Source organism: Uranotaenia lowii, chromosome 1 (assembly GCF_029784155.1).
Source record: "Uranotaenia lowii strain MFRU-FL chromosome 1, ASM2978415v1, whole genome shotgun sequence".
NCBI lineage: Eukaryota > Metazoa > Arthropoda > Insecta > Diptera > Culicidae > Uranotaenia > Uranotaenia lowii.
Window position 1 is genome coordinate 76964916 of NC_073691.1, and position 12234 is coordinate 76977149.

Here is a 12234-nt window from a genome sequence, read left to right on the forward strand (position 1 = left end):
TTTACAAATTTTTCGTTAATGAGGTTTGGAAGGCCAGATAAAACTGTAGAACTCACCTGTTAGCAGCTGTTGCTGTCGATTCTTTAGCCCATTGTGGATGTTCTCCGTCTGCCAGTGGATTTCGTACCAAATACGATCACTATTCTTGATCTTGGGCCTTGACCAATGAACAACGGCCTCCGTAGGACTCACCGGTATTGCACTAATATTTTCAGGCTTAGAAGGTGCTCCAGCAGCTGTGATGAATACCGTCGTGGAACCCAGATGAGGATTATCTAGCTCCTGGATTTGATAGTAATTTTCTAACGATATCTGAAACTGGTACTTGGTGTACGGTTTCAGGTCCTTGATGGTTTTTGTGATGTCGAATGAAGTTACAACCGAGCAGGTCTGTTCGCTGCACTCGGTTGTTTCGTTTGAGGTCGTCTCGCTCAACTCCTTAAAGTAGATCAAATACTGTACACCACTGGGCTTAGTTCTACAGTCTGGGTATACTTGAGGACGTGGCAGAAGAAGAGATAGCGATTTCTCCGTTCGCTGCAACAGTTTTGCGTGGTAATCGTAATTCTTCTGCAACGGTACCAGGCAACGTCTCTTAGGGTAGTATTGCAGTGGCAAAGGTAGAAGGGCTCTTGCCCCTGGGATAACTCTTTGTTTGTTTTCGCCAGTCTGGTCGTATCGCACGACGGCTTCCTCTTCATCCAACCAATATAAATGATCACTGTCCTTTGCAATGCTTCTCATTTTAGGATAGTAATCGAAGCCAAAGTTCATGCAGGTTTTGTTGTCCAGCGCAATGCTTCGAAAACCGGATTCCACCCAGAACAGTCGTTCCTCTTCATTGATCGATGCCTGCATCGCCAAAATCGGATACACGGTTATCCCAGCTGTTTTGTTAGGACACTCCTCGAAGCTATCGTCGAAGAATTCTTCAGTCTTGTTATCATCAAGTGAATGCACGTAGATCACATCTTCCGGAACCTTTTCGGTCCAGAACAGCTTCCTCTCGATCGGTGACACCACCAGATTAGTTATGTTACTCTTACTATATATGATCATTTGTAGATCATCGGCACGTACTCCCTCTTTTTCATATTTATTGAGATCAAAAGCGTAGATAGCGCTTCCTACCTTTTCCTGCTGGGACCAATACAGTATCCGCTGGATCCAATCGACGGTCAAGGCGAGTACCGGGTTGTTGATACTGAACACCTTCACCTTATGTGCTCCGTTAAACAGGAACAGCTCATTGTTTTCATCCACCCAGAACAGTTTCCCCTCACGGGTCAACTTAACCATGAAGTTAACGGGGGCAGAAGTTCCCACCACCAGAAACGTTTCGTTGCTGTCAAAGTCCAGCTGTAGAATGTGCTCTGCCGTAGCGACCAGCACCTGAGGTATCGGATGTTCCTCGGATGTGTTGATTACTTGCGCTGGAGTCTGATCCCCTTCGCGGGCCTTGGTCATAGCCTGAACCCGGAAGAAGTAAGATACGTTGTGAACCAGATTTGATACGACTCGTTCGGTAAGTTCAGTGAATTCGCCTTCCACTACGTGGTTGGTCAATCCATCTTCTTCGTACCAACAATGCACTTTGTAGCCTATGATTGGGCCGTTTGGAGTTTTGGGTGGGGACCAGCGGAATGTAGCCTCAATGGTGTGAGTGTCACGGATCGGGTCTTTCAGGTGTTTTACGAAGACTCGAGGTCGCATGGGCTGCGAGGGTTTACCCGATGGACTGAAAAGTCGGGCGTTGGTGAACATCGACGAGCGCCAGTAGGTGAACGCACTAACAGTTATGTTAATCTCCGTATGAGGAGCGAGTTGATTTGATCCAGCTGAGTTGTACTGGTAGCTGGGTTTGGAGAGTTCATGGATTTCATCTTTTCTACCCTGGATTTTGATGGTGAGTTTGTAGAATACTTTACCGAAGTCTACATTGGTAACGGGATCCCAAACGATGCTAAACTTCTTCCAAGTTCCTTGAATTCGAATGGAAGATTCGTTGACAGCTAGGGGAAGTACATTGACATCAGTATTGTTTTCAGGGTAAATGTGGTGGGCCGGATCAATGATTGCTAAGGCTTGAGTTCCGTTGAGGTTCGAATTCCTTATGTGAGCCAAGTTTTTGCCATCCATGTCTCCGACTATGACTTCGTCTTGTTGTAACCATACCAAGCGATCACTAAAATGTGTAAGAGGTCCTCGAGGGAATTGATCTGCAAGTAGGAACCTTGTCAGCGAGCTTTGGGATTCGATGCCGGCCAAAGGAGCACTGTACAGTTCCGAATTGCTGACACTTCGTACAATCCAGTAAACTCGCTCACTGTCCATGTGCAAAGTCAGTCCGATGACTGCCTTTCCTGCGAATCGATCAACCTCCAAGTAGTAATTTTGCTTATCTTTTCCATTCAATCGGAAGGCTTCCATCACGAACTCCGATGTGTAATAGATGTATCCCCGCAACGCATCAAACTTGATCTCCCGGACGTTCTTAACATTGTGAATTGGCTCGTGTTGCTCTCCATGGAGATTACTTCTCATGATCATCTGCTGTGAAGGGTTGTAGAAGTACAGTCTCCTTCCGATCCAATCAACCGTAACACATTCAACCGACTCCAGTTCCTTCAAATACGCCACCTTCCCATCAACGTGGCTGTACAAAATCAGGGTTGAGTTACCAACCACATACAAAATACTTTCGAACCACGTTATATCCGTTATGACTCCGTCCTTCAATTCTTCTCGCCCGATCAACGTCTCCACATTATCACCAATGACATCACTCCTCATAATACCCTCGCTACTCGACCAAATCAAGTGTCTATCATGTCCATCCTTCAAGGTCCTCGCACGAAACTCCGTACTCCAGGGACCACGCCCAGCCGGTGTATAGGCCGCAGCCTTGATCACATACTCCTGCCCCGGTTTCAACAACTCCACATCGAAAGAAGTAAATGATGAACTATTAATGTTTCGAAACGTCTCTTCCTTCCCGCTTGTTACTTCCACCAGTTCCAACTCGTACTTCCACTCCTGCCAAGCACCCTTGCCCTTTATTCCCAGCAAGTACGGAACGTTCCAGAAAATCTTAATCTTCTTGTTCGTCAAAAGCGCTTGCACGTTTCTAGGAGGATTCACCGGAATCGGAATCGGCTGAGCCGCAGAGAGATTCACAAACAAACTGAAGTAGGTGTTGTCCTTGATCGGGAAGGCATTGTGGAAGTAGCTTTTCCTATCTTTGTGGTAGTCTTCGGCGAACATTTCCTTCCCACTGGTCCAGTAAAAAAGTCCATTGGCCAGGGCGATCGCCTTAACCTTCTCGAAACGAGGCGTCTGGGTGTTGCTACGGATGTCTTCGGTCACTTTTCCGTCCAACGAAATCGCTAAAACGGTGTTGGCTTCCTGATCCGGGACCAAAACCCGGAAGCTGCTGTGATCCACTGTAAAGGCTCCCAGGTTACGATTGGAACTAAGTTTAACGGGTTTGATCTCGTGTTTAACTCCGTTAGAAATGTCGCCCAAATCTAGTCGGAACAGTCCAGCATTCGAGTTTCGGCTGTTGATTACCCAAAAGAGGTACCCATTGAACGGATCCACCTCGAAATGTTCTATCTTCTTCTGAATACCAGCAATGGCGACGGTCATTCGATCGCCGTAAAAGTCACAGCGTGAGATTTGCCACAAGCCGGTACTTTTAACCTGGCCCAAGATGTAAAGGTGGTCGTTGAGCCAGTCTACGGATAGCAGCGAAGGCCGAAAGTTGTGACCAGCTTCCGGGGATAGGATAGCGATACGATCGCGTTCCGCGCCTTCTTGGAGCGACGATTTGTAAACGTAACCGGCCTCATCGGAGACGAAGATCAAGTTTTTGCGAATGTGGATGGCGGTACCACGGATCTTGTGACTCGGACTGCTGTAGAAGTTCATCGATGGATCCCTCAGCAGATCAGCATTTTGGGAAACAATTGACCGTTCAGCCCCAAGGATCAGGGTCGGTTGAACTTCTTCTTCCATGTCAAGTGGTTGCGCAGGTGTTTTAACAGTGACCACCGAGGCGGGTCCTTCACCCTCGGTATTGCGCATGCTAACCGAGATCGCGTAGTTACGTTCCGCCACTAGCTTCTCGAAGATGTAGTAACGGGAGCTGTTCGACTCAGGAATGTCCTAAAAAATGTGGATTTTGAAGGTTAGATTAGTTTGCGATTCTTGTTAAAGAATTTGAGCGTGTGTTAGTTGTTAAGAGTGACACAGAGATGGCAGGCATGCATGAAGGGTGCTGAAGTGATGTTAGAAACGAACGAATAGGGTCATGTCTGTAGAAGAGAATCCATAGCCAACAGATAAACAACAGGAAAATAAGCAGATAGAAGCAGACAGTCAGAAAGATCGAGCAATCAAACGAACGACAAATGAACGGATTTGGGAAACCTTAAGGGCACTGTAGCCTAGGGGGTCGGTATCTTTGATCTGTAGCACGTATGACAAGACGGGACCGTTCGGAAACGGCCCGGGCTCCCATGAGATGGATATTCGTGAATGATCTACCGCAACGGCGCGTACAATTTTCGGTTCGGACATGGGCGATCCCATCGGCAGGGTCAGGATGATGACGCTCTGCTCCGAGATGAGCATCTCCTCGTGCTGCGACGATAGCATCAGGGCCACACGAAACTGTTCGAAAATTCGAAACAATCATTAGTTCAACGATCTAGTTAATACCCAAAATTCAACAACTCACTCGATATTTGGTGTACGGTTGCAGGTTATCCACCCGTATCGTAGAATTATCACCCATACTTTGGTTCCGACACAGTTTCCAATCTCCGGCAACCTCCTCGAAGCGCCACTGGACCAGGTAGCTGCGGGGTGCGTGACTTTTGTTACGGGAAAGCATCACCAAACGACCGGGGACTTCCCACTCCAGCGATAGGGACGTGGCTGTCAGACTATCTGCCACCAAGGCGGGAGCAGCGGGCGTTCCGATTTCCTGCTTTAGCCACCGGAAGTACCGGTTGAGTGCCTCGTTGCAACCCATCACGCAGTACAACTCCTTCGGTTGCAGTAGCGCTTGGTAAGTTTTGTTCTGTAGAAAACAAAAAAAAAGGCTAAGTCTTATAACAGTTTCGGAAAATTGACCAAAGTAAGGACTACTTACGCATACATTCGAGCAGGAAGATTCAAGAGCTGCTTCCCAAAGACGACATCCCATGGCGCACTGAAAAAAAAAAATTATAGTGATTAGTAATGAAATTGAATGGAAAAAATCAAGACAATCAATAACAACGATAACCAACAAAAACTTATCTTAGTTTTTTTTGTGATTTGTATGATAAATAAAATCGTACACAAGGGGATCATCATCCTTTGAAAACCTTTATTCAGCCAATTCGGAACTTTGAAAGATTGCATTCAATTTAGGATGGGTGCTGCACCAATTTGTTCATTTCGCCACTAGACACGGTCATTGCGGAAGATTCAACGCCAAAGTACTTAATCTTAATAACCTCGCACTTCGGAAGGGTTTGGCCCCACCTAAAAATAGAACGAAGAATGGGCGATGCATCTTTGAGTGTCTCGGATTATCCCCGGACCAGGGGTTCAGCGATTGTCAAAAGTCACTTGGCCACTTGTGGCTTGCTTGAATAATGAAGTCGTCGTCGCAGTACAACTCCCACGCCTTCCGGTCCATTCGGGGCACTTGAGACGACGACGCAGCCTCAATCAGCGCGCTCGTGTGCCCGAATCATTAGGGCCTATTAAGGGGGGTTGAGCGTGATTGTTTTCGTCGTCTTCGTCATCGGTCCGTATTCTCTACTAGGTAAAATTTGGCAAGCGACTGGCTCTCCGCCATCGATCATAAAGTGTATTAGCTGCACGTTAAAGTGTGGTTTTAAATGCCGAACTTTGTTACGCTACGCGCTGCTGATAGGCAGCGATCCTGAATGCTCGTAAAGGTTATCGACTTGGTTTCTGTAGGTAGTATTAGCAAGAGAATTTCGACGGGCTCTGTGACGATGAGGTGTGTCGTTGGCTTTTTTTTCTTCGTTCTCAAGAAAACAGCAAGGACGTGCTCTCCCGATAAGCTTAAATTGGCAGTTGGACCAAACATACGATTTGAGTAACAGAATTCGGCGGGTTGCACCGTTATGGGATTTCAATTACGTGGCTCATTACGCTATCAATTAGGGAAAACGTATTTATTCGAGAGAAACTTTTACTGTTATTTTTCGCCCAATTGATTCCATCTTTCAACATGTGAGTTTGAGTTTTATGTTGGATCTTATTCTTTTCGCGTATTTTTTAGATTTGTTAAGTGTGAGATTCAGCACTATATAGAAATCGTCAAAAATTGGTTAGGCGATCGACTACACGATAGACCAAAGGGATTATCGAGGATCGTCCTTTTACATGCCCTATTTGAACTGTTCTGCAGAAAATCCGGCAATTCTTACAATCTGTCAACAAACTCATGTTGATTTCTGTATGGAAACATGCCAAAAACAAAATCAATCTAGGAAAAAACTTCATCGACAAAAGCAGTGTCTAAAAATCTTTTTTCACTCACTGGCATCTCGAAAAACCTTTTTTAAGTTTATGGCATTTTAAGTAGAGATTTTAGCAAGGGGGGGGGGGGGGGGGGTTGGGCATTTGGTTTTCAATTGTTCCACATAAAATCCGAACAAATCAAATATAGCGATCATTCGAAATGAAATCTATAATAAAGGGACCAACACCAAACACCTCAAATTTATATCGAAACTTGTCAACAATGTTCGAATCGTTTTTAAAACTACAAAAAAAAACAATTTTAATATAGCTAAAGCTTCTTTGAGCCAGATCATATTCTACTACTCGCAACTCGCTAGTAACTCCTAGATTATTTTCTTTATTTTCATATCAATTTCAAAATCAATCATAAGTTTTTGAATATGAATTATTTTTTCATCGTTTAAAAAATGTAGATAGTTTACGAGGGCTAGAAAATTAATAAAACCAAAAAATCTGGAATACTCACTTTATAAGCATGCAAAAGTATAAGTATGAAAAATGCAAAATAATTGTAAGCTTTTCGATCATAATTGAAATTTGCACAATTATTTTAAAATTATCCTCTGCTCAACCGGAAAACAGCATGTTGTTTTCTAGTTTACCAATCTCAAATTACATTTGGTTATAAAAACACACTCATAGTTGAATTTCAAATTTCGTTGAGTGATTATGTAAATATGAATATGATTTTAATCTTATCTTCCTCCAGATTTATGATTCTGTGTTTTGAACATTTTGCCACATAAAGAACAACTATTAGACAAGAGCTACTACATGAAAATAATTTTTTTTTTTAGAAGATTTGAAATTAAAATATCTAAAACATTAGGATTTGAATTAAAAATTTTGCAATTCCTGCATCGGCCCTGATTGCAACTTTATTTCTAAATTTTGCATGAGGATTTCATTTGTTATCTGTTCCTCAAATCTTGATTTGAAATTGTGATTTTAATTTGAGACACAGAATTGTGGTTCTGACGAAAATCCGGTTTCGAATTTACTCTTGAACTCTTTTATCTGTATCTTTATATAATTGGTATTTATTTTCATTCATTTTTTTCCAATTTTTGTTTCTAAGTCAAGGATTTGAATGTTATTTCCCAATTGTCATGATGTAAATATTTATTCTGCTTGATCTTTTTAATCTGCTTTCAATGATCTGCAACTAATCATGAAAAGAAAAACATGCTTCTATCTGTCTCTGATGTTTTCTAAATTTTGAGAGCTGATAGAGTTATTAAATAAATTGGAATGAATTTTAGCTTCAATCAGAGTTTTAAGATAGATTAACTCTTAGACAACATTTGCACGTGATTATCAACAATTTGTTTAATCAGACATAATTGATGACATTGCAATATAATAAAAAATTATGATAACTCAACTCCAGTTTTTTATTAGTTTGGTTATGCAAATAATGTGAAGAAATCTGGCCATAACTGGGCTTTCTTCAAAGATTTTCGGCTTACTGGGCCGGACTGCAACTTTTCTAAATTTCAAAATTGAATATATGATCATGCCCGTATAAAACCGTATAATCTGGAAATATAGTGAACCCGATTTCAGTTTCTTCATTATTTACTTCACATTATTTACTATGTTCTGTACATGGTGCCGCCATGATGCCACGCACCGGATTCCAAACTCTACAAATTGCTCAGTAGCTTCTTTCTTACATTTCCTACATGTATCGCATCAGAATGGTCACTTAATTACCAAAATGCTTATTGAAAAAAAAAACTTGCCGGGCTTGAGGATCGAACCCGGGCCTTCGTGGTAAGAATCGAACACGCTACCATAAGATCACGCCTAGATGTTGTTCTAACTGAAACTAAAACTCGATGTGGTGATTTGCTTTTGAAAGCACCTCAATGCTTTTTTTGTGGCTTAGATAATCCCGTTTTGAGCACTTTTGTGCCCTTTTACGTGACTAAGTTAATCCCGTTTTGAGCACTTTTGTGCCCTTTATGTGACTTAAGTCCCATACAACGTACATATAAATAACTTTGCAGCTTTCAAGTTCATTAATGAGTACATATATGAGTCACATACAACGTACATATTTGTCACTTTTGCAGCTTTCAAGTTCATTTATGAGTGCATAAAGTTCACATAAGGGAATTGGGCAGTTGATTCCCTTTGTCAGCCAATATGTAACTTTCAAAGCCTTCATTCAATTAAATAGGTGACTTTTGGTTGCTTGGGTAGTTTATTACATCAGAGTGATTTTGCCTTATAACAGTGAATTGCCTAGTTAAAGCATATTCTAGAATTTCAATTTTTTAGGATATACTAAAATTGATGTTTAGTAAATAATATTCTCAAGTCCAAGATTTGCTTTGATTTTTCGTTTTTTTTTTCGTTACTTTGGGCATTTTAGGCATAATATCAGAAAAAAATTCTTCACAAAATGTATCAAATTCTTTAGTATCTGTAGATCTTGCAGGTCCTTACCAGGATCTTGAGTAAATAATCCACTATTACGTTATTTATACGAATTGTATCACCATAAGCTGTCATCGATTCGAGAGACAATATATATCCGATGCAGTAGCAATGTTTATATTTAGAATCACAAGCCCGTTTCAAATAGTTCCCATAATGCAAGACTAATTACATGTTACACTACTGATAAAAAAAACTGTAAGTCTGCTTTCGATCACTACGTTCGATTTCTCAATTGGATCGCGCCACTTGACTTAAATTTAAAACAGGCTTAGAAGAAACTTTCCCACACAAGAACTTCTTCTGAAGTCGATGCGTAGAAACAATCTTTCGTCACCACACCAAAGACGCACGTTAGGCTTAGGATCTGAGAAGAGATGGAAGAAAAAGAAAAAAGGAGAGACGAAAAGAAAATTCCAAACAAACTGTCACCCTCGAATGTTTAGGACGTGTGCTTTCGGTTTTTCATTGATGTAAACATTGCGGAAGAAATATTTCCAAGCAATGCAATGTTGTGTCGCATGCTGCTATTTAAACAGACATAGCTTATCTTGAGCGCTACTGATCTACCACTTGAGGTCGAATTATTCTCATGCGGTATGTCAACATCTGAAGAAGGGAAGGACAAAAAACTAGGAGAAAGAGAATTCAAGTCGACATTCTTTAACCTTTCAGTAGGATGAAATTTGAAACTTAAATTTGCGATGCCGACCCTTGGACTGTTCTGATGTCGAACACATGTTGGAAAATTTATAACCTTTAATCCGTGACCACACATTGTCTTTTCTTTTTTTTATTTTCCGAGAACTTATTTTAAAACTGCAATTGAAGCGTGTTTTTATTATGTTAACTTCGGTAATAAATACAACTTTTCAATTACTCGGCATGGAACTGGATTACAGACATTAAGAATAATCATGTCAAATTCTAAAAAGATTTCTCTGCATGCACTCCAATGAGTGATCAATAAGTTGTAGAAAATGAAGAAGAGACGGATGTTCTAATAACTAACGGCCACTTCTGTCCAGTCAATGGGTTATTCAATTTTTCCATTTCACAACTCCTCCATTCATTGACATCTTTTCTAGGGACGACCTTCTAGCATGGGTCAACGAATTGACGACCAAACGGTCTAAGTCCCACAAGCAGTCAGTCAGTCAGTGACAATATTCCGGGGAATCTAGTTAAGGCAAAATTTGTTAAACCATTTGCTCCGATCCAGGCGGTTCCAGATTCCGGATCCAACTAATTAAGCACGTGTCCCAAACTGACCCCTGTTCCTATTCATCATGTCCCCGAATAGGAGAAAACCCCCGAACGGCGGAACAAGATTTAAATCTGTTTTAAATTTTCCTAGAGAGAAAACCGCCCAAAACGGCAAACAATAATAATGGCCGAGATTCAATTAGTTTGAGCTAGTAGGGGAACACATCAACTCGTTCCGGCAGAATGCGCGGACAGAAATAAAAAACATAAACAATATCGTCGTCAAACGCACCAACGTGCGTTAATTGAACTTAATTTGTCCTTCCACCGCCATTCGGGGTTCAGTTTTGTTTGGGGAAGTAGACAGTTCTCACAATTTACTGATGTGAGCAACGAGCAAACGGAGGAAGCTCAAATTCTGAAAGAGTTTAAAAAATACACTAAATCGATCCGTCAAGCCATGAGGTACTCAGTTAAGGGCGTTACAGAAAATAATCCGGAAAGTGCACCTTCAAGATGATCCATCATTTAACAAGCATGCATCAGACATGCGTGATTGATGGAGCGGTTCGATCTTCCCCTCGTTCAATTGCGTCACACAGATTTGAAGCTAAGCCGAGCAACGCTGAGACTGAGGTGTGAAGCGAACGTCTTATTTTGACACCAGGCTGACATGTGTTTGACAGTTGATTATTGTGACTGCATTAGGAACGCGGAACTCATTTTTTCGGGAAAGACTTGGCCCTTCGATTATATCAACAATTTAATTAAAACTTAGTAGATTTGCATTTTAGAGAATCATGAACTAGGTACCATGAAAAAATTTCAAAACTTGATAGTCAAAATAGAAATAGAATCTAGTGTCGCTAAGGAAAACGAAATCAATGATTGCGTGATAAAGAAGATTACTGTCCTGAATACAGAACGATCTTAAAAAATTCCTGTGAACTCGTGAACATTTCTTCATGCATTTCAGTAAACACGAAATGGCAGGAGATTTGATGCATTTCCATTCGAATCTCTTGAACATGGTTTTTTTGTTTCGATTCTTAGTCATTTCACCAACTTGATGGCAATCGCGGCTTCACATCCAGCACAGCCAACTTGGTGCAAGGCCTCTTCAGGATCTCTGCTGATGTCTTCACTACTGCTCTACGTGCCACTCCGTTTTTACCAGGAGCTGTTTCTATCACTCTTCCACGCAACCATCGTTCTCGTCCACCACACCGTCGCCAGAAGTTGTATCTCAGACAACCAGAAGTCGTATTTTATTTTTCAGATTATATCGTATAGAATGTAATTTAAACTGATTTTCATATATCTGGACCTATAATGTACGGCCCATGCATATTTTTATCGTATTCATATGCATTGCAGGATTTTATTACGACAAGAAGACTCGTATATATGTACAAACTCGACCTTTGTGTACGACAATTTGCAAAAAATACCGTGAAACGACCGATTTACGATGATCAGCCGTGATTGACAGTTTTTGTCGTGCTATGCATAAAATAATTCGAAATTAAGATTTTTTTAACATGAAATACGATTTATATTATCATAACAACCAGATGTTAGATCTTAGCAGAAAGGACATTTTTCTATCAAACAAGATTTCTAAAATGAATGATTATATTTTAAAAAGAAAAAATATGAAATGTCGGAAGAGTGGTACAGTCGATTAGTTCAGCGATACAAAAGTACTAAGGTGTCTGCTGGTAATTAAAGTTCTTGCTAGAGTGTTCACATTGAGCGCGGTGGCGAAACATTTCTTAAATGTTTGTTCTAATATCTGTTTAAATTTCGTGAATACCTACCGTGAAAGCACCAATGGCCGCGCATTTAAGCTATGATCAATGTTCTCTGTGCCGTACAAAAATCGTTTTTTGTGCGATTCTGAAAAGAAAAGCACTGACACGTAGTTAAACTTACGTCTTTTAAGGGAAAAATTTAAAAGCGAGAGATTTTTCATTGTAACGTCACAAAAAAAAACGCGAATTTATAAAAAGTGTTGGTGTACCAATGGCC

At 41.1% G+C, this 12234-nt stretch overlaps 1 protein-coding gene across 4 annotated transcripts in view; it reads right to left on the bottom strand.

Annotated features, from left to right (window-relative positions):
* LOC129751027 (proto-oncogene tyrosine-protein kinase ROS) overlaps positions 1-12234 on the bottom strand; it is a 93384-nt gene that overhangs the window by 9066 nt on the left and 72084 nt on the right. For 3 of the 4 annotated variants that reach the window (XM_055746287.1, XM_055746274.1, XM_055746280.1), the window contains exons 3-6: positions 5159-5218; positions 4742-5086; positions 4432-4674; positions 57-4167 (exon numbers count right to left, since the gene is read on the bottom strand). In XM_055746287.1, coding sequence (XP_055602262.1) covers positions 57-4167; positions 4432-4674; positions 4742-5086; positions 5159-5218 — 4759 coding nt within the window. The remainder of the gene's footprint in view (positions 1-56; positions 4168-4431; positions 4675-4741; positions 5087-5158; positions 5219-12234) is intronic. The other variant, XM_055746297.1, reaches the window with a different exon arrangement.